The 22,362-nt window shown below is 35.7% G+C and overlaps 1 protein-coding gene across 1 annotated transcript in view; it reads right to left on the minus strand.

The window, feature by feature from the left end:
- IRAG1 (inositol 1,4,5-triphosphate receptor associated 1) overlaps positions 1–15,364 on the minus strand; it is a gene marked incomplete at its 3' end in the record, with an annotated part of 39,739 nt that extends 24,375 nt beyond the window's left edge. The window contains exons 1-5 of the mRNA XM_084263426.1: positions 15,268–15,364; positions 11,959–12,012; positions 11,180–11,368; positions 5,088–5,188; positions 2,260–2,330 (exon numbers count right to left, since the gene is read on the minus strand). Of these exons, the coding sequence (XP_084119552.1) occupies positions 2,260–2,330; positions 5,088–5,188; positions 11,180–11,248 (241 nt within the window). The 5' untranslated portion in view covers positions 11,249–11,368; positions 11,959–12,012; positions 15,268–15,364. The remainder of the gene's footprint in view (positions 1–2,259; positions 2,331–5,087; positions 5,189–11,179; positions 11,369–11,958; positions 12,013–15,267) is intronic.
- Positions 15,365–22,362: the final 6,998 nt, after the last annotated feature.

Here is a 22,362-nt window from a genome sequence, read left to right on the forward strand (position 1 = left end):
GGGCATTGTTAGACATTGTTTTTCCTCACGTCCATTTATGTTGATAGGATAAACTTGAGAATTGCTTGAAGCACAACCCGAAACCCACTGTACTACAACTCTGTTCTTTAGATTAATCCATTGATTTCTAAACAATTTTTGATTAGTTGTAGAAAGAACCAACTAATTCCTGGTTTCCAAATTGGTCAAACCCATTAAACTTTCAGCACTAATTTTTATACTTCTCCAAGCCATGATTAAGCAAAGAACGAAGCCTGTTGCTGGAAAGGCCCTTTCTGTGTAAGCTGGTATGTATGAATAGCTTCTACAAGCATCTAAGCTTGTGAGGACAGTTACCTGAAAACAACAGGCCAAAGAAAGGAAACATGAATACTGATAAGGTGGTGCAAGTTTTTAATGGATTGATAAACTCTACAGACTAGTGAGCTTATTGGATCTGCAAGAACTGATAAACAGATCACTCAGTCTTGCACACACTGAGATCAGCAGGCTGCAAGTCAGATATTTATTCTCAGATAACTATGCCAAAATTTGTGACTCAGTGAACTAGCTATATATATATATATATATGAGTGAATAAGTGACTGTGTTGTGTGAAGAGTTATCTTGTGTTAATAACAACTCGATCACATTAACAGCAGCTTAGTGAATAAAACACGTTCTAAGAATTATCAGTTGTGACTGTCTCTTCCCCCATCTTGCTGCCTCTATTAGGGAAGAAGGAACTTGTAACTGTTGTGCAATGAGACCAATTTATTAAATAACAGCTTGGATGAGGGGGAGTGAAATCATCATGTCATAAGAGAAAAATATTTTGAAATTTTATGAGAGCCATTACAGAACAATCAGTCCTCAGCAAAAACTCAAGAGCTTTTGGTTTGGGGGTGTAGGATTGTTTGGTTGGAGGTTATTTTGGGTGGTGGCATTTTGGTTTGAATGTCCATAAATTTAATCAAATTTCAAGGCTGTCAGAAAGTATTCCCACAGATTGGATATTCTTAAAGCAATCTATTTTTATGGAAATACCCATTTTATTTTACACAGATTCATGTACTGAAAATTTGAGAAGGACCTCCCATGGCATTTTCTTGGGGCCAGCAAAAGAGGAGAGATGCAAAGCATGGTAATTTCTATCTTCCTTGAGCAAGAAGTTTTCCTCACTATACTCAACCTGTTTGCTTATTTATATTTGCCTTGTCATTTGCCTACTCACCACTTCCATTTCCCTTCCCCTTTACTATTTTTTCTCTTTTGTCATGAATTCCCTTTGGTTTCTCCTGCTGCATCTCTTCCAGCACCTGTTTACATATGACAAGTGTTCAAAGAATCACCTGTTGGTTATTTCAGGTCTACAAGTTTATGATTTCACACATGTCCACAAAGTTACATTTCTTTCAGGCAAGCCAGACCTCCAACAGGAGACACCTTGTAGCAGGTTTATTTAAAAAAATCGTATCTTAGAAAAGGTGTATCTACTGTTAATACCAGAGAGAGTTTGGCTTACTTGCAGAAGTACCAATTAATTATTTCTTCTTGCAATACCTCCTGTATAAGAGAAAGTAGAAACATACCTATAATTGAGAGATAGTAGTCTTGGCTGTGGCCACTTTTCAACCCTAGGGATACATGACCTTCTATCATCAGCAGATCAGTGCTTTTTATAAGGTATATTTGTTGAGACTGCCAGGAATCCCTTTGCTATTGGAAAATTCAGAAATGCTCCATGACACTCCCCCTGCCCGCCTAGGTTCAATATGTTGATCAAGAATAACTCCACATGTGATTTTCTTAACAAAAATATGTAAAGATGACTTACTAATCAGAATCCTTAATAGAATCTCAATCAGTAACAGCAATCTGAGTTGATAAAATAGAATTTTTATTCTGAATATTTTGAGTATCAGAGAAATAGCAGGGCTCTGATGTTTACTGGTGCATTAGTAAAGAAAAAAAGATACAGATGCATTTGTTTAAAGATTCCTAAGAACTAGGTTCCTTAGTGATAGTAGAAAAACTGCTTCCTTTTAAAAGCAGTTCCTTAGTGATAGTAGAAAAACTGCTTCCTTTTAAAAAGAGTATTGGAGTAGTCACCTGATAAACTTGGTTTTAAGTCTGTCACAAAACCAGTGCATGTATTACAGAAAGTATGCACAGGAAAGAAAGCTGCAGTCAATTCAGTCAGATTCTGTATTTCGGTTTTTATTGCATGTCACATTTTCTGAGAAAATATCCTAACTTAAATGAATAATCACTTCTTACCAACAGAAGTCAATGAATTTGTTGGATTCCTAGTAGTACGGTTAGAATGTCTCCTATGAGGACTACGAGGCCTAGAGAGAAAAATAAACAAAAATTACAGGAGTATACCATCAAGAAACCCTATACATCTATAAAAATTTAACATTAATAAGAAAGCACTATTCTTTGATTAAAAAACATAAACAAAAAGGTTTTAATTAAAATCCTCTCATTTACAAACAACTGGAAAATGGAGGAATTTGCAGAAAGAACATTACAGAAATTGCTCTCACAAAGGAGGTCTTACATCTGGCAATAACCTCCTGTACTGTGAAATTGATTTCTAAGAAAAAAACATTTTTAGTGCATTATCATAACTTAAATCTCATATAAATATGGCATGTTGCAAAAAAAAACCAACAAACCAAAACTCCTCCAAAACAGAACTTGGTAAATTGTTAGTGCTTCCTAAACAGTTTTCTGATTGAAATAACTTCTTAGGTTTCCACACTGACACTTCCATGTAGCAATATGGGATATTTCTACATTGAAAACCAGGTGAAATTCTCAAATGACTGCAGAAAATTAAATGCTGGTTCAGCAAATAGTGCTGCTTTTAAAGGGCTGTGTTATAATTCTGAGTTTTAAATAATCTTTTAGTTTGGAAAACTACATATTAAAAATGCTAGCAAAGAACAGTATAGATTTATGATTAAATCTTGCTGTTTTGTTTCCTCCCCCCCCTCATAATTTAGGTCTAATGGCAGATCAATAAATTAAAAAAATCAGATTAAAAAGTATGCTTTATCAGAAGACTAAAAATAACCATAATTCAAATCAAAATTGAAGTTTTTCAGCTTCAAACAGGATTATTACTTCTAATGAACAATTTACTTTCATATATGCTTCACCTCAAGGCGATATTTTTGCCCTGTCTACCTCAACAGGACTAAACATCTGCTTCAAAACTCACTGCACTATAGTATTCAAGCTTGACATTTAAGTTCTTCCAACTGTCTAGCTTCGAAACATTATCTACTTGAATTTTCAAATGATACCTATTTTATTTCACAAGATCAGGAATGTCGTCCTATCTCAGTTTCCAGGAGACAGAAAAGTTTGTTTTGCAGCTTCACCAAAACAGCAAGGAGGACTGAACAGATACAAGGGAGAAAGGGAGAGAGGTAGAAAAGAAGCCTACACTTGCTCTATCAGTTTAGTCCAGTAACTCAGTTTGTAATGCTTTCAACTCAGGATTTAAAAAAATCGAGCATTATCTTAACTGGCTTTAGAAGACAATTTAAAGATGCTGTCTAATAATATGATATTTTTATGTCAGAATTTTATACTATGAAACTAAGTTAGCCAGTAATGCCAGATGACCAACAATTCTTCTTAGGAAAGAAACCATTTACCATAACAGTAGCTACACCAGCATCTCTTTAAATTATATAAACCAGTATGTGTTTTAAGTCAATACTAAGATAACATGCACACAACTGGAACAGAGATTTATTCTGAAAGATACATGTCATATGCTAGACCTTTCAGAAGAAGATAAGCATTTTCAGCCATTCATAAAAGTATAAAATGTTAAGCATAAAAAATAAAATCCTTTCAAAAGCTATTAGTAAAAATTGCAAAGTATTTTCATGATCATAAGCCTTCATTGGAAATCTCTCTTCACAAGTAAGCCTTATTATACAGTCCTACATTGCAAGTCCATCTTTTTCCAAAGACCTTCCTCCTTCATTAGAACACAGTTTAATAATTTCAGGATGACGCAAACACGTTTTAAGAACAACAGTTTGTTGCTGCATTTTCCTTTCAACAGGCAAAAGCATTACAACAGATTCCAAGTATTATTGCCACAATGTCTATTTTTCAGCATGATGCTAAGAATACTGTAATAAGATGGTAATATAACTAGTTCTTCAGGAAGGGAACCAGCTACAGGCTTTGTACATAAGATACACCCATTTGTGAGAGACAACTCTGAAGGTAGAGCATACCTTGAAGAGCTATTAACATTTCAAAAGTATTATTCTTTTAACCCTTACAAGTATTAATTTCCTAAGTCTACAGCAGTCTACAAAGTTCTTATCGATTCAGTGGAAATATTTATATGATTAAAGGCATCACTAAAAGTGTATAATTAGTGGAACACAATTAGGGATTAAGCTACTGAACTGAAAAAATTGTGTGTCTGTGTGTATGCATAATACTTTGAAAACCACAAAAATACTCAGCTGTACTTCTTTTTGGTCTTGGTTGCTCAGTGACAAGGTCTAAGTAAAGGTTAACATTTGGAAAGGAGGATAGTATTGTATATCGCCATGCAGATAACATGATGAATCTGACTGTCATTCATCCATATAGTAGATGTAGGTTTGTGGTGCATATGCACACACTATATTAAAAAATAAACTTGATCAAGCATTTTTTCCTTAATAGGTCATATTTTATTTGCTAGCAACAAGATGGACTTCAAAAGTTACAGCTCTTACTCTAAATGATGCAAAACTTTAATTCATATTTTTTCTTTTAGTTTCAAATTATGCTATTCTGAGCGATAAGAAAATCCGTGTAAATTTAAAGTATACTGAGTCAGGTTGGCAGGCTTAGTATTATATGAAACTTTTAGTGTCAGTAATATTCCTGTGTACCCCCACTTCCCTACAGCCAAAACAAATCATCATCAAAAGGCAAAGAAAATATGATCAAATTAGAAATAGCGATACAGCAATAATATTTTAATACAATATACATTTCAAAGCAATATTTTAGAAAGAGTGCTCCTGGAATTACTGTACAATTTATGCATGGATTGCTAATGTATTATATAGTACCTGTTAACCAGGTTTTTATCGATTTCTACATCTGGCGTAACAGCATTCTCTGGAAGAACAATAGAAGGTGTACTGCATGTTGTCCCTTCAACAGTTGTGTCCTGAATGGTTTGTGACAAACATAAAAATATGGTTAAACAGAAATTAAAAACTATAAATACTGATGTACTATGTGCAAAATAATGTGCATTGCTCAATTTAGCTTAAGGAGAAAATGACTGAACTAAGTGAGAATTACCTCTAATCTGATAAAACAAATAAGAACTAGAGGTCTATACTTAAGTGGCTAAAAAAATATGATAGAGATTGAAAAAATCCATGTTCTTTACAAATTTTAATGCACATAAACTAAATTCAATGAGCGTGGAACTAAAGAGAAAGCTTTAAAATGGTAGATAAACTGATGTTTTCACGCAGCAAACCATTCCTTAAATGAAGTACAAAAAACTTTGTGAACTTAAAAGCTGAATGCAAGAGTGAAAAGCTACTGTGCAATGCAAGCTCGAATAAATGCAGTATTAAGTGTACACACACTATCAAAAAAACCAGAAAATAACTACACGGTTATCTTTTTAGTGTTCTACTTGGTTTTATCTCACAATAATTGGAAAAATATATTTAAAAAATATAACTGCAATACTTAATAAAATGCAATAGAAATTTTAAGAAACTGGCACCGAGTATCAGTGTGTATTTGCCTTCTTAAAAAGTATAAAAACTTGTCCCAAAAACTTAATTGCACACTTTCTACTTTAGCTGAAGGGAAGGATTCTGTTTCCTGTGATATATCCCAAGTGGAGATGCACCAGGTTGGAAGAATGAACTGTGCATTTCTCATACATAGTAAACCAAATGATTAATTCTACCCTATGTACTACACTGAGAATTCCCCCCCCCCCCCCCCCCGCCAAAAAACCCAATCCCTTTTCTTTTCAAAGGCTTCATAAGAAATGTGGTGTTTACACACAGTCAAGAAGTTGAAGAAAGTGAGTCATGCAGAGGTGGGGGAAAGTGGAGGCACCTCTTAGAAGTTGCATGTTTTATTTTAGAGCACAATCATGAGCTAAGAAGGACGTACCATAGCTAAAGGGAAAACTACCCTAAAGTGGCAGGGGATTGCTATCAATCAAGTTGTAAAATTTAAAAAACAATGTGTAAATTCTCAAATCCTAATTGCTTCTTCTCGGCATTGATATGTACAAGTATTTTGTTTTATTCAGTTATTTGGAGTCTATTTTTTCTTTAAACTACATCCTGAAGTTTCATAAGAAATTTTTACTTCAGTTGCCAATGGAAAATAGACTAAAATAGAGTATTTCCAACAGAAGGGACCTCTGTGACTGTCAAGTCTAACTGCCTGACTACTAGCCAAAAGTTAAAGCATGGTATTAAGGGCATTGTCCAAATGCCTATTAAAAACCAGCAGGCTAAGGTCACAGACCACCTCTCTAGGAAGCAATGCTTCTGAATTGTCTCAAAGAGCATGTTTGCTATCCATGGCACAAAGCCAATTACATCCAACTGTTATAAACATAAATTTTGCCTTTATTGAAATAGTATTTGCTGCCAATTTCATATGCTCCTTTCAAAAATGTGTACCTACTAGAGGTTGACAAAAGTGTAATGACTTCAGAGTAACATTTATTTTAGCAATATTCAGTATATAGGCAGGTAATAAAAAAGCTGTTAGAAAAGCACTGCTTTAGGCATTTACAGAATGAAGCATGTAATAGCTCACAGTTTAAGAAATCATTTTAGAACAGCGAAAATGAAATCATTTTAAGGACTTGAAACAAAAGCCATCAATGAATAATTGTTTCAGTCATCTACTGTTGTGTGAAGAAATTAGTGTAGTCATAAGTTTTGTTGCCATAAACAAGTAGCCAAGAGTATAAATTGAAATTGAATTCTATATATGCAGAAAGCTAACAGGTATATGACTGTTAATATCAGATACAAAAGAACTTCTTTCAACACGTCCCCACGCTGTATTTTACTCCTGTTGAAACAATATATTTTCTGATCAAAGAACCATGCAAGCATTTGGAAAATGGTATAATATTAAAGTACATAGCATAATTCTTCTCTGAAAGCCAATAAAATATGCTTTGTTAGAATGTAAAAGCATGATCTATTATTTGATGCAAGTGCACAACTAACATTGTATAATAGTTTGAAAGCAATTTTTAAGTAGTATTATTGAAAATTAGACTAAGTAACGAAGTATTTTATTAACAGTCAATAACAAAAATTCAGGTGACTGCCCTACTTGTAGGGCAAAGTGGCTGAGTACACTTGCACATTGTTTATACTAATCTCATGACTGCCAAACAGCAAAAGCTTTTGAATGATGTAACATCAGCCTTAAAGTCACTCAAGCCCATTTTAGGACTCTAAAACTGTCTCATTAAAAAGAAAAAAAAAAAAGAAAATAAACAGGCTGTAGCTAAGGCTAGTTCAGGTCAGGTAGAATACATTAATCGTGGTCAGTAGCTACAGCAGTTCAGCCTCTACAGAGGTGAAAACATGCCTCTGATTGTGGGACATTTGTATAGGAGAGAGGCAGGAAGAGCCAGAACATGAAGCTTTATGCAGGGTCAGCTGGCTTAAATCAAAAGAAACCTTCATTCTCTGAAGAGTACTCAGGCTGCTATATGGATATCTTGGAAGAGAAGCTTTAACAGGAAGCTTAAGCTGTCTCACAGCTGTACAGCTGCACAAAGACGATACTGCTTTCCCCTCTCCTTGCCTGCCTGTAACTGCCGTCTCTGTGTTAGCTTCCGGCCAAGGCTGCTCCTCGGCTAATCCCAACAGCTGCCTCATCTCCTAGTACCAGTCACTGCCTGCTACCAAGTCTTCACTTCCTTTTTGTCTCAAGCCCTCCTCCGATAAAAACGCAGGGTAAAACTGAGTCCAACTCCGTAGCTCAAGTGGGAACTGATCCATATGCTGTACAAGGATTATTGTGTGCCATCTAGTTTAGCAGGGAGACTTGTGTAGGCCCGATAGGATGACAAATGCAGTTTAGTCCACAACTGAAGATCCAAGATGCTCAGGGATGCTCAAGGTGGATCTGATCTGCCGAGTCTCTGGCTGTTAAACCCCGTTAAGCCCTCCTTGAGCATACAGAAATTGCATTTTTTGAAGTTTTATAATCCAGCCAAATTAGGATGAATAGAAAACAACACCTCTCTGCTAAGAGAGCTACCCTGCCAGGACAGTCAGATGATAAAGCTTTACTATACTACCTAAATTCTTTAAAGCATTGGCAACAAAATAATCCTCTGCCACCTGGCTGTATTCTTAGAAATTAATTAAAGGTCTGGACTGAATTTCAGAACAAATTTGGCCTGAAACAGACATTTATGTGGAAGATTCCAGAAAAGTTATGCATCTCAGAGAGTAGTCTTTTGAGTGAGGTGAGGTTTTAAATGATCCTAATTTTAGCTGTTTAACTGAAGTGTTAAGCTTAGAGTTTATCAACTAAAGTAATGAAATTCAATTGTAACTGCATTGAGTTGAAACAAACAGGAAAACAGATCAAAAATATAGGACATTCCCTTCAAAACAAAACAGGTAACATGCAGTAATTTGATGAAAGTGCAATACAAATTTAAGTAGGAATAATAAAAGAAATGCAGAAGCTTGAATCAGTTTATGAGAACAATTATGAACATCTGAGACAGAAAAGACAATAAAATAGTGTTTGGGATACAAAGAGAGGAGATAGCTGGAAACAGAAGTAGGTAATTTTGATTTGAAGGAGTCAAAAAGGGCAACTCACAGCCAACCGTGAAAGTGTAGGGAGAATTATAGGCCCCTATAAATCTTTACATAACTGGTAAGGATCTAATTTTCTTTGCTGCAGGCACATCACATGTATAGAAATGACACTTAATATTAAAAACCTGTCACAAGTTTTTAAGGGCGTCAGTGAAAGCACATTCTATTACTACAATGACTAAATGACTAAAAATGACAGCTGACTATGAAGTTCTACAATTTATAGTGGGAGAAATGATTCTGAATAAACCACTTTAAAATGTTCAATACTTACTGCAACAAGACAGCACACAAAGAGTTCAACTAGATGCCCTTAATTCCAACCACCTTTCAAAGAAGGAGCTAAAGTTCTTTAAATTAAACTAACTGCACTCACACCCATGTTATCAGGAATTTCACATCTACTTTCCTTAGGAACACAAATACTTTGATGAATGTTGCTTAGAGTTAGTCAGAATGGTGAAAAATAGGCAGCTGTAAGAAATATTGAAATGGAAAATCGTATTTGTTCTCTCAAAATGAATTTGAGAAATACATCCCAGGTCTTCCCATCATGTAAAAGATACTTAAGTACATGTGATGTGAGGTTCATTGTCTCAGAACTGTTTTGTGAATGTGTGTGCATTTGCGCATGCAGGAAAAAGGTGGGGGAGCATCTCCTGAAACAGAATGAGGAAATTGTTTGATACCAGCCAGCACTTCAGATAAGATGAGATTTCAGACTTGGAAAGTTTTATTCAATGGTAAAAAAAAAAATCCACCAATAATTAGTTCCTTCTGATGTCCTCTCCCTGCTTGCAAGTCCTTATCTCACAAGGAATAATCTATTTTACTTATTATATACTTATGCTGTAGATCTTGGATTGCAGCCAGACCCAAGAGTGGTAACAGGCATGAACAAGATCAAATTCTCACAACACTGGCTAGCTGCAATCCTTTACTTAAGTAGGCTCATGAGCAGCGTGTTTGTCAAAATCCTTCTACTGTTACTCTATGACTAAAAATAACAATTTATCTAAAATGACATGTTTTGCACAGTTAACTGATTCATGAACTATCACGTTATCACAGTTCATTTAAGGACAATCTCCACAAGGTCTGTATAATGCACTACAAAATTATTTAATTTTGGGGGGTTTATTAGGTGGTTTGAATTCTTAATTTCTTCCACTTGACAAGCATGTTCAGATTAGATTCACTGATGTCTGCTAGCTTTTCATATTTTTTTTCTTTGGGTTTTACTCAGCAAGTATTTTGTGCTAAAATACTCTTTATAGGAGCGAGTTAAAAAAAATAAATCTTGACATAGTATATGTTCTCAGCAAACAGCCTGATGAAGTTGCATCCGTCTGGGGTGTTTACCTTGAGCCAGGAAACCAACACTCAGCACAATGTGCAATTTAGATGGAATGCATGACAAATCAGCGTAGGTCTCACTGCTGACAATATTTTCCAACAGTGTTAAAGTAGCGGATGTTTTCACCTAAAGTGTAGAATACAGTGTCCTCAAATCCAGTGACAGTGATGCATTTTAACGGAGGATGTGCCAGATTATAAATCCTCTCTTTCTTTACACTATATTGTATAAAGCAGGATGATCTGGATAACCTGAGACTTTGTAATCACAGTAAGGTTCTTCAGCTAGGTTAATTCAAAAACCCCTCCAATTTATTAGAACATAAAATTACTTTTTGTCAGTGGTATAAATTATTGAGGAGGGAGAAGTATCCTCTCTTACTGTTTTTATTAAAAGGTATTTGCATGCAAAAACATGTAGGTGCCACAAATTTGAATAGCAAAATTATGAAAGTCTGGGGAGCGCCCAACTGCTCACTGTATAGTTTCAGTGTATGTTTGGTTACTACTGTGGCAAATAAAGCACTGAGAAAGACTAGAAACCAAAACGATTTCCATGTTTCACACACAGATGACTTGCATAGCATCTTCTATGTCTGTAAAGGCAACACTAGATGTTCAAGACTATTGTGCAACATAAACCTAAGTTCTGTTCTCAAAGGTTAAAGTTTTCTGTAATAGCATCACAAAGGACAATTTTTGACAGTTTGATATAAATAGTTCACAAGAGAGAGACAGATAAGTGCTTGAGTAACTTTAGTTCTCATTCCTTAGTCTATGAAATATTTGAAGAATTCTAAGAATATCAGCTGAAAGATCATTCATAGCTTCAACAATCAACCAAGACATAGCAATGATTAGATGTTATTTTATAAAGCCCTACATATACACAAACAGGTTTCAGCCTCAGGTTTCCAACAAGTGTCAGAAAACACCTTTGTAAGAGTGCTTACTTTGGCTCGAGGAGAACTGTTGTGTTGTGCCTCTTTTGATTGTCCCTTGTCTTCAGGTAAGGTTGGCATGGTGGACAGTGTGAAGCACGTGGAACTGCAATGTGGACTAACAGGACCATGCACTGTTGAGAATAGCTGTTTCAAATTAGCCTGAAGGCATAAGCGCTGAGAGGCCTTGTGATCCGCAGGCTGTGTTAGATGCCAAAAATACAAATCAAATCCATTTAAAACTCTGTGCACTAACACTGAGATCACTTTACAATAACAAACAGTATTAAGGTTTAAAATTAAAAATGCTATCTTGTGTTTTATTAACTAAAGCTTTCAAGGTCAAGTATAACTCAGTAAGTGCATGATAAATGGGCAACCTTCCATTCTTCTTGCTATTTCCACCTCTTCCCTGCATTTTACAAATTTTTTTGGTACTGTGACTCTTCTGGCCATGACCAAACCACACACTCCAAAAATCCTCTAAGAAGGAAATAGCAGCCTGGATATCAGTAATATACCTTTTAGTAACTGGGTGTGCATCTGCACAAGTCAACACTGTCTAAGACACTTCTGAAGCAAAATAGCAGCAATGCCCAAAGTGGGGGGAAAAATATAAATCACTATATATTAGCTGAGAAAATCCTTGCTATTAGTATCAACAGGAACTACTGCCTTCACAGGGATATTATTAGCATTAAAGCCTGTACACTGGTCTGAAGATGGGAAATGTTAAACAACAATCCTTATAGCTACAGTCTATGTATTACAAGACTTACTGTGACACCTACCGGATAGTTAAGGAACAATCCTCATAAATAAATCATTCAATTCCTTGGTGGTGCCTACAGATGACAGACAATGCAGTTATCAGAGACAACCTGGTACACAGTTTGGACTAGTAAGAGCAAAATATATTCCCTCACAGTTAATTCACAGCTGTGTATAGAATGGAACTATACACTCAAACAGTAATATAACAACTTCAATAGTGTGCCAAGAAGATAAATGTAGCCAACAAGCCTAAGTTCAACCTTCAAGGCATGTTACTTTCTCCCAAACCTGAATTACTAATCTCATCTCAATTCTTTTACTCTTCTATAATTCAAGATAGATGGAAGAAAGAGGTTGAGATGGAGAGATTATTTGAAGTTCAAGGCACTTTTCAGTGTTGTAAGATTAACCTTATGCAGTTTTCCCTTCCATTTCAGGGGAGGTCAAAGAAATGGGTTCAGGAACATGTTGGTTTATTTAGACTGAAAAGTAAAACTGTCAAACTACCTGTGTTGATATTTAAAAAAAAAAAGACAAAGCCATTCACAGGAAATACTGAAGCAGCCTCAATAGTGACAAGTTCCTCACCTCAGCTTTCACAGAAAAAACTGTGTTGTAAAACCTACAGAATGTGGAAGAACTTCGCACTTCAGAAACACCCAAGACCCATACTCTTATTAGATTTATTTCACATTATATTGTAAACTTAATATTCTCTTTTACTAGAAGACAAATACAAGGCCACCTCACCTGAAATTTCATGCAGAAATAAAAGACTGTAAAAATCTCTACGCAAGTATTAGTGTGTTCAGAGACAATAATTTATTTCCTTGAGGTTCTTTGATAAAGACTGTGGAAAAAATGCAGCATATATGGCATCATTATGAAGACTAAGAGAAAGACTTGTTTTGACCAGTGAGCACTTTTTTTTCAGAGTAGTATATGCTGTAAAATCAGCATGTTTCAAGCTTTTGTAGACATTTTGAACCTACTACAGGTGAATTTCTAGATCTACTGCAATAAATGAAAGCTCATGTTTGTATCATGATTTTACCAATCTGACTCCAAATAAGATTACAGGCATTGTTCTATGAGTAAAAAGAAGATTTAAAAACATTAAAGAAAAATATCTTTAAAGTCCCTAATATGATGGAAAACAGACACTTATGATTACATATACTTTCATAAACCCACAGAGATTAGGCAGATAGCAGTAGCATTAAACATTGGTGGGTTTCAACAGTTAAGTATTTTTGTATCAAACAACAGTCACCAGCTATTAACAAAACATGAAGATGGGACAGAAGCAAGGTAATGAAAAAAGTGACATGGTTTTGCTTTTCATCTCTGTAACAAAATCCTGGCAACCTATGCCATTTCTGAGTTTGCAAGAACTCAAATTCAAACAAAGGCAAAAAAGAGAAGATATAAATTTGACTGTTTATCTAATCCCTCTTAGCGTTTGCATTATGAATTTATAATGGTTCTGATAGGCTCAACTCAACAGCATGCCAGGCCTGAAAAATCAGGAATGTTTCCAGTCATGGCCAAAGTGTATTTGCAATATAAGGAATTGCATTACAGTAGTTTATTATCAGTCTCCGCTGAGTTCCTTGTACATCCTAAACTTAAAAAAGTAATACAAATCATCTTCAAACAAGAAAGGGCTATTAAACACATCAAGTTTCAGTTCATTTTTCAGATTTACAAAGGAAAAAAAAAAACTTTAAAAGAAAGAAAAAAAAATCATCAAGCTTGTCTAAGAATAGAAAGGGACAAATCCCGAGTTGTGTTGTCTTAGAGATGCAGCACAGAAAGTACAGCCAAGAGAGAACGGAGGGCAGAAAGATGAATTTACACCACCTTAACAAGCCCCAGATTTGGAGTGGACTGAGTTCAATCCATCTCTGCCACAACCATGAGAACCTTACTCTCACTTCTATACAGAGCTATCTTGCAAATAGGAAAAAGCTGCAAGTCTTTGTGGTGCTAGATTAATAGGAAAACTTCTTTTGACTTTCCTTTTTTATCCTCATGTCCCCAGAAAACCCAAATGCTGAGGACTGTATTGGAGCCGCAGAGGCTTACGTATTGTTCAGTTCTGAAACTTCCTAAAACATGCAGTCTTCGCACACCTGGACTGCACTGTTGCATTCATCTAAGGTGCCAAAGTAAGGGCTACTACTTACTGATAATTCAACAAAATATATAAGGACACAATTCAGTTCACAAGATAGATGATTTAGAACTCCTGCATGATTATTTTTTCAGTTTAAAAGCTTGTTTTAACCTGTAAAGTGTTCTTAAAATCAGTAGTCCAGACCCTTTAAAGACTTGATGATACTTAATCAGAACAAACATCACTTCTTGTAAATGCAAGTGTATGTAAACAATGGAGCCACCTTCTTTTTTCCATGCTATGGAAGTAGTTCTGCCCTCTGCTGTATCAATTACTACCTTCTGAAACTAATAGCGAAGGATGGAATCTTAATATACTAGGCAATAAATGTTCTTCCATCACTGCTGAAGTGACCTTGTGCCTATTTGATTGGGCAATGAAAATAGCACCAGTAAATGTCAGAGAGAGTCAAAACATACAAAGAAGGAGGCTTCATGAGAACACTCTAACAAGAATTAGAGGAGCTTATCTGCATCTTACATATGTAGGAATAAAAGAAGGAAATGTCCTTGGAAAATTTATTTCCCTGGAAGGTACTTTTTTTTTTTCAGTAGAGCATTAAACCTTATAACCTACAGAAATTTGCACATCTATCTACAAAAACAGCTCACAGCCTTACTGAACTCTGGCCAAAGTGCAGAGAGCATGATAGCTATCCTGGTTCTAAGCCTGGCTTATCCACCAGCTGAAATGCCTTTGGAATCACGCTGCCATTAGCTTTCCAGCTTTATCTCCTTTTCATAAGCATTAACATGTTTCAGTCAAAGAAGGAAATGTTAACAATGCATGCAACACAGGGAGATACCAACAACTGTAATTACTGTCCCAGAAGATACTGAGAGGATAGATAATAATAAATACATCTGCACTCCAAAACAGTCAAAGTGCATAAGCATGTGTTAGCATCCTAGTCAGTAAGACAATTTCAAGATTCTGTTTTTTTAATTTCCTTGGGCATTGATCAAACTCTGTCTGGCCTACCTGTATCCTATCAAAGGATGCAATGAGATTACTGCAGTGTTTTATTAGAGTAAATGACACTCCCCCTCCTCCCTCTCCCCCCCCCAGCCCCCCAATTCCAGTCTTCTTGAAAGTGCAAGAGTTTCCAAATCACCTTTTTTAATTAAATACTTGTAAATTAACTCACATGTCACAAGGAGAGTGGATGTGGGTGAAGGTCTACAGTCTTACTCTGTACGAGCCTTTTGCACCTACAAAATGAGTTTAAAAAAGCCACAACAAATTGCCTATCCTGTTTACCAGATTTTGCTTAATCCTACACTAAGATGACACAATGTAAAGAAAAAAGTAAGAAAATGAAAGAAAGAAGAGAGTATGGAATGCTTTTTAATGTTTCAGTCTGTTATTGTAAACTTACTGCTTAAAATAGTTAGGAAAAAAATGATCCCCCGAGCTCAAATTTGTAGTCAGATATAGATCAGTGAATGCAGAGAACTTTCTTTTACCACTGTGTAGGCTTAGAGTACAATCTCCAGGAAATGGTGATCTGGAAGCTCTATTCCATAAAAGGGAAAAGTATTTAGAGGCCCTTGGCTTTCAGTATGTTCTCTCTGCAACTCATTTTACCATAGAAGAGAAAGCTAAGTATAATCAGTTAACTTACCCTCTCTGAGTCAAAGCTGAGTACTGTGTTAGCGAACGCTTAGATAAAGGTGCTTCACTCCATCTCCACTGATAGCTTGGTAGTTGACCTCAAATGCTCTGTCACATCACAAGGATATATAAAAAACCAGAAATGCACAGTTAAGAAAGCATTTATTTATTATTTCTTGACCTCATACTGCTTATGGTCAAGCAACTCTCATTTGTCAACAGAGTTGCATACTCATGCACACAGCTGAGTTGCACAAGTCTGAGCTGCTTTTTGTAGCTCTTTTCTTTGTTGTCCTGCAAAGCAGTTGTAAAACATTGCAATATTAGAAAGGAATCTTTTGCAGTCCTTTGTATAGCTGTAAAATCACATGGAATTCATGCAGTATTTTGAATTAAGTTTTGCAGATTGAAAGGACTTAAAAAGCACTAAATCAACTTCATTCAAACCAAGTGTGAGCAAAACAGGGTGGGGGTTTTATGTTGGAATCATCGAATAAGTTTTGAAACACATCCCATGGTTACAATATTGAAGATACACCAAAAAATTTTACATTAGCTAGCTCAAAAAAAACCTCAAACAACCCACAAAAAACCCACCCGATACCACAAGAAAACAAAACCCATGAAACCAGATCAAATATACCTTAATAGAAAACCTTTAATATTTTGCACTAGAACTTCAAAATTTTTGTATAATTGAAGCATTCATAGAAAAAGAAAAAACAAACAACCAGAAAACCACAAGTAAAGCTGACTCATTTATATTCTTACTCTATGTGCCAAGAGATATACATGAAAATTGAGACTCTCTATTGCCTGACACAGAAAAAAAGATGACTGTTTCCTACTATATCTAATTTTTATGATGAAAGTGATTTCTCATATTAAATACTTATGTTTTCAAGGTATTAAGATAATGCTTCAGTCAGTTTATGACAAAACATAGTTATAGCCCCAGGACTAGTATAAGGCATCTCTGTAATAACACTAATGATCTGAATTCTACCCATGCTAATATCCATACAGCCATAGAGGGTAAAATCTAGAAGACAAAGTGGTGTTTCTGTTTATAAGATACAGGACAATACCACTGGGGCATTGAAAGAGTGTGCAACTACTGTATGAATTCAAAGCATCTGTTTTCATTCTGAGAAGTAGTGAGATTAATTTCTAAGTGACTTATATAACACTTCCTGACAATTAGAACACTTCCAGGTTGCAACCTCAGAGACGAGGGATAAACGTGAATAATTGTCACACAAATATTTTAAACACAGAAAGTAAGAAAAGCAGAGAAATACAGCCAATGTCCTGCAGCTTCCAAAACACCTTTGACTCAGTCTCAGTGGTTACAGCTTTCTTCAGGACTACAAGCTACCAATATAGGACTTTATTTACAGAACAGCAAGGCAGGAAAGAATCTCCTTTTCTGCTTCCTGTTTTCCTTATAGCTCAAGAACACAAAAAACCTGATGGCTTTCAATAATCTTATTGTTTTCAATTAGAGAAAGGAAAAGTTAGGTCAGGCAAAAGGAAAATGTTTTTTTGGGTGGACATCCAGCCTGATATGATTGGGAATGCTCAGGAGAGTATCTATAGTAACAGCTAGTCATGACACTATGCTGAGACTGAAAAACAAAGAGGTTGGGACCGAGTGGTGAGGTTGGTCCATTACCAACAGGAATAATTTCTACAACAAGCCATTTCATTTGCTTATGTATCTTATATTCTTAAATTTTATATCAGAGTTTAAAGAAACCTGATAATTTAATCCCACAGAGGTTAATTTTTCATATTTTCTGGGCGTTATGAATTTAACTCCAACACTGTCCACTCTGGTCCCAGCTCTAGGCGTTTCCCTGATACATTAAGAGAAGAATCAATACGACACAATTTCACAAACAGACAGTTGTTTTAACACAGTTAAATGAAAACACAAGACTTACTGAAAGATCATAGCTTCACCTAAAAATAGATTTTTATTTTTGCTGTGAAATACTATTAGCCATAGTATTTTTTTTAGGAATAGTTAGACTATTTGTCTTCCTAGCAATTGCTGTTTAAGTTTACTCCTCTTGCAGCAAAGCAGAGGATTTGCAAGAATTCTAGAATTTTATCCAGTAGATAAGCAGCAAAGAACTGAAGAATGTACATATTTTATAAATACTGGGGAGCAGTATTTCACAAGCCTTTCAGATTACTAGTTCCAGATTAAAAAAGAAAAACCTTTTTTTAAGGTATGTGTATTTTAGGCAGCCTGAAAGTCCTGGTTTTCGAGGGACAATTAGGAGTTAATATTGCATGAACCAAACTTTCATAAATTACCCTGCTTGGCTCGCAAAGTCTTTGTTTTCAGTTTTTGTTTTTATTTAGCACTAAGAAGAAGTTAAGGCAATGAGGTTGCAAGTAGCATTACTTCCTCATGAAAACAAATGGTTTTAAGAACTGTATACAAGTTCACAAACATATATTCAGATTCTTCTGTAGTTTTTATTCATTGTGGGGGTTTTTTAACTAATTGGCTTAAGACAAAACTCTAATAACATAATTTTATCTGGTTAAGTGTGTGCCTAAGGTATTGGCCCCAGCTCTCATGTGGGAAGGACTGCCAAAGATAGTTATGGGAAAGGACAGATCTGCAAGGTTCTTAGAGCAAAGGCTTCTCCCCAGTCACCCCACTGCAAGAACCCGGTACTCTGCACATCTCATGATGAAGAAAATAGGACATCTGCAGAGATAGATCCAAAGGGAGGTGGCACTTCCTCAGGGATTTGCAACCTGAAAGCTTTTATCCATCTGTTCCCCTTCATTCAATGGCTTGCATCCATTAATTTAACAGGCAGCTGTTTCCAGGGTCACTTTTAAGACATCCTCCCCATGGTTAGAGATCTAATGGCCAAGGACTCTGTGACAAAAGAGAAAACACTGCATGCATCTCCTTTCCTTTTTGTTGGGGATTTTTTTCCTCTTCTACCTACATAGTCTATTTTGTTCTTTTATTGCTCTCCATGTACTCATGCATATTTCTTAGGCAACAGCAAGGAAGCTTCTTCAAGTAGAGGAAATTGAAGTGAATATGAACCCATATGTTTAATCTTTCAAAACATAATAGTGAAATCCACCTACATATTTCACTAAGCATACTAAAGGTTTATGCTTGAATCCTTGTTTAAGGAAAGCTCTCCATCAACGAATCAGATATTAAAATCTTTAATTGTGGTAGATCCTTTACTGCATAGTCACATAACAAACCTTCACAACATGCGAAAAACTAAGTGCACATGCATATCAGTTGCCAGACTAGGTCATGAAATGGTCATAGCTGCCTAACAGATCTTACCAACCACAAGTTTTTAGATACTTTTTCTGTATTTTTAATTTCAACTAATCACTCCTAAACAGTTTTGATTTTATAATTTCAACAATTCTTTCCCTTGTTTTGTGTAAAAAACAGACTAAAAACCACAAACACCCCCTAACTCCCCCACATAGAAAAAAACCCAAGGAAACAAACCCCATCACTATAATTCATAGAGAGCTGTTTCCATAAACTGTTAACCTGCAAACAAAAATTTACCTCATCCTATTTCTTTTAGTCCTCCTCCCCTCTGTCCCCCCAGTCAGTGGTCTTTCAGGAGAATGACAAGAACAAGACAAGTAGCAGAGCCTGTAGGGAACCAGCTGGGCTGAACTTTGGCGTACTTAAAAAACCCTGTATATATTCGGTGAAAAATATAGTACATGTGATGTTAAAGAAAAAATTAGGCCTGGATTTATTCAGTATTATGCATGACTTAAGAATTCATCCTGCAGTAGCAAATCTGATGAGCAGAAGACTGTCAAATCTCAAAGCAGAGTTGGTAGTTTTCTTAACTCGCAGATTATTTCTGGTAGACTTTAAGGAAATGCAGTTTAAAGGAAGAATGTGAACGTGGAGTGGGTGGATATTTGGCATGGAGAATAAAGATTTCTAAGCATAAGGAGCAGCATATAAGAAAGTGTGAAGATAAGAGTGGGAGAACAGTACATTAAGTGTCATTCAGAAGGGTAGTTCAAAAGAAAACTAGAGCATGGAAGTATCTGGAGAAAACCCTATTGTCTTACAACATAATGACAGTGACCTTAGAAGAGAAGAAAATCTTAAAAAGTTGAGTACAATAAGTGAGCAAAAAAATCTTGCTTTCTTTCTTCCTTCTCCTAAACAACTTTCTACTTGAAATAAACATGGAAATTTGTTTAGGAGGCAGCATCAATCCGTGGTCCTGAAACTCCTCTCTGATGCAGGACTGGTGCACTGATAAATCACGCAACAGAAATTGCTCAGCAAAGTAGTATTAAAATTACAGGAAGACAATATCACCACCAAACACGCTTTTGCCTAAATGAGTATCACACACTCAGACACACAGAGTTATTTGGGTTTTGTTTTCTTCTACTCCTTCTCACAGATTTGGAGAAACATAAATACATTTTGTCTGTCTGGGCTGCATGCATTATACATCACATTCTAGTTACACATTTATTTTTGCCTACCATGTAGGTAGAGTTGGGAACTTGAGGCTATATTCCTAGTTAATCTAAAAAGAGAACAAATTTTCTTATAGAGAGGGGAGACAGATAAGATCAAAGGGAGAGAAAACTGTTCTCTGGTGCCAATTCATTCTTCTTTAAAAAAAACCCTTAGGCTTCTTACATCAAGTAATATTTTCAAACACAATTTTTACATATGAACATTCCACAGACTATTCTGTTTTCCAGGACAGCTACATATCAAGCTTATATAATTTAGAAAAAAATGACTTCCAACGGCCTAACTTAAAAACATAAATAAGTTGAAGGCAATTAGGGCAGAACATTATTGCTTAGTGACCCAGGAGTCTTGTTGCTAGTCAAGCAAAAAATTTTCCAAATCAAGAAATAAAAAAAAAATTCATTCTTTTTCAATTACAAAGGGTAATCCCAGAGGGCACACTTTGTTGAACAAACCAATGATAAATAACTTTTGTAGGATCCTAAAATGAAATTGTGGTCCTTCCAGCAAGGAGATTATACCTAGCTCCCCATCTTGCATAGATAAATAGCAAAGCAGCAAAGTAAGTATTTTATTCTCATTTTATGCATCCTGGACAAAATCAGATTCACAGTTGCTTACTTCAGTGACACATGCACACACATCTTTGTCTGCATTGCAAAAACCAACACACCCAAAAGAGAATGAACATGTCTCACTTCCTTGTTTATGAAAAAAGAATAATTTAAAAATATTGTTGTACCCCAGGAAAGGAATAACTATAGCATCAACTTATTCAAATAATCAGCCTGCTTATTTGACTACAGTTAACTTATATATTTCTGTATAATGGCCAGACCAGAGAATGAATTCCCAGAATCAAGGAATTTTTCAGGCTGGAAGGTCATTTGGACTAAACTCCTGCTTGAAGCAGGGTCAGCACTGAAAAAAATAGACTAAGATGCTTTGGATTTTGTCCAGTTGGAACTTGAAAACTTCCAACGACAGAAATTCCAGAATTTATGGTAGATCTGATCCAGTGTTTAATTACTCTCACAGTAATTTCACTCTGCTCTACCTTTACATCTGGTCAGAATGTCTCTTGTTATACTTCATGACCACTGTCTCTCATCCCCTTGCCATGCACCTCTGCAAAGTCCCTGACTCCTTCTTTTTAGTAACATCTTAATCATTGCAAGACTGCAAGTACTTTCTTTGCCAGGCTAAGTAATACCAGTTCATTCCCTCAGCATGCCCTGTCAGGCTGTGTGCCTCCTGACTACCACAGTGTCTCTCCCTGGATTTGCTCAAGTTTATCAACATCTTAGGGCTCAAAATGAGAATATACTCCTACTCATCCTCCACATCTAATAAATAAGTAGAACCTCGAGAAACTCAGTTTGTAATGCCAGTTGACATGTAATGCCAGTAGTATGCACTACCTACATTATTTGAATCTACTTATTCAGCTGCTTTTTTCACTCATACAGTAGCTCACTCATACAGACTGTAATGTCCCAACTTGGATACAAAGATGCTGTATATTAAAATCATAAGAACTGTTCTTTTACTTAATTTTTTTTTACTTTCTTTTACTTTTACTAGTAACAGTCCAATTTTATCCCTAGATTACACATTGATTCTGTAGGCCTAGATATCTGTGAAGGAGGAAAAACCAACATATATGCTTCTTACTTCCTACTAACCTACAATACAAAATAGTGAATAAGGAATAACATTTGATAATGCTATCTTTTAGGGCCTTTTGTTAGAAATAGAAACAACTTGAAAGCCAGCAGCTATGCAAATTTTTCTTATCAATATCTAGCTTCAGAAACATGTAATGGTAGTAACAACAACAACAATAGATTAGTCATACAAAGGATGATTATTCATTTTAGTGTTATCCAAGGGGGAGAGGTTCTCAGTGTATCATTCTGTTGTGATGTCAATGCAGAATCAGGACCAAAAGTCCTGTTCTTGCTTAAAAGATCTATTAAAGCAATACAAGTTTTTGCAAACATACTTTGCAGAATGTCTTTTTCCTGTACTGCTGAAACATCTGCTCTTTTCTATGGGCTGTATTATTCCTTGCTACTGAAACTACTACTGGGACCA

The sequence above is a fragment of the Gallinula chloropus genome, assembly GCF_964237585.1.
Source record: "Gallinula chloropus genome assembly, chromosome: 4".
In the NCBI taxonomy this organism is placed as follows: domain Eukaryota; kingdom Metazoa; phylum Chordata; class Aves; order Gruiformes; family Rallidae; genus Gallinula; species Gallinula chloropus.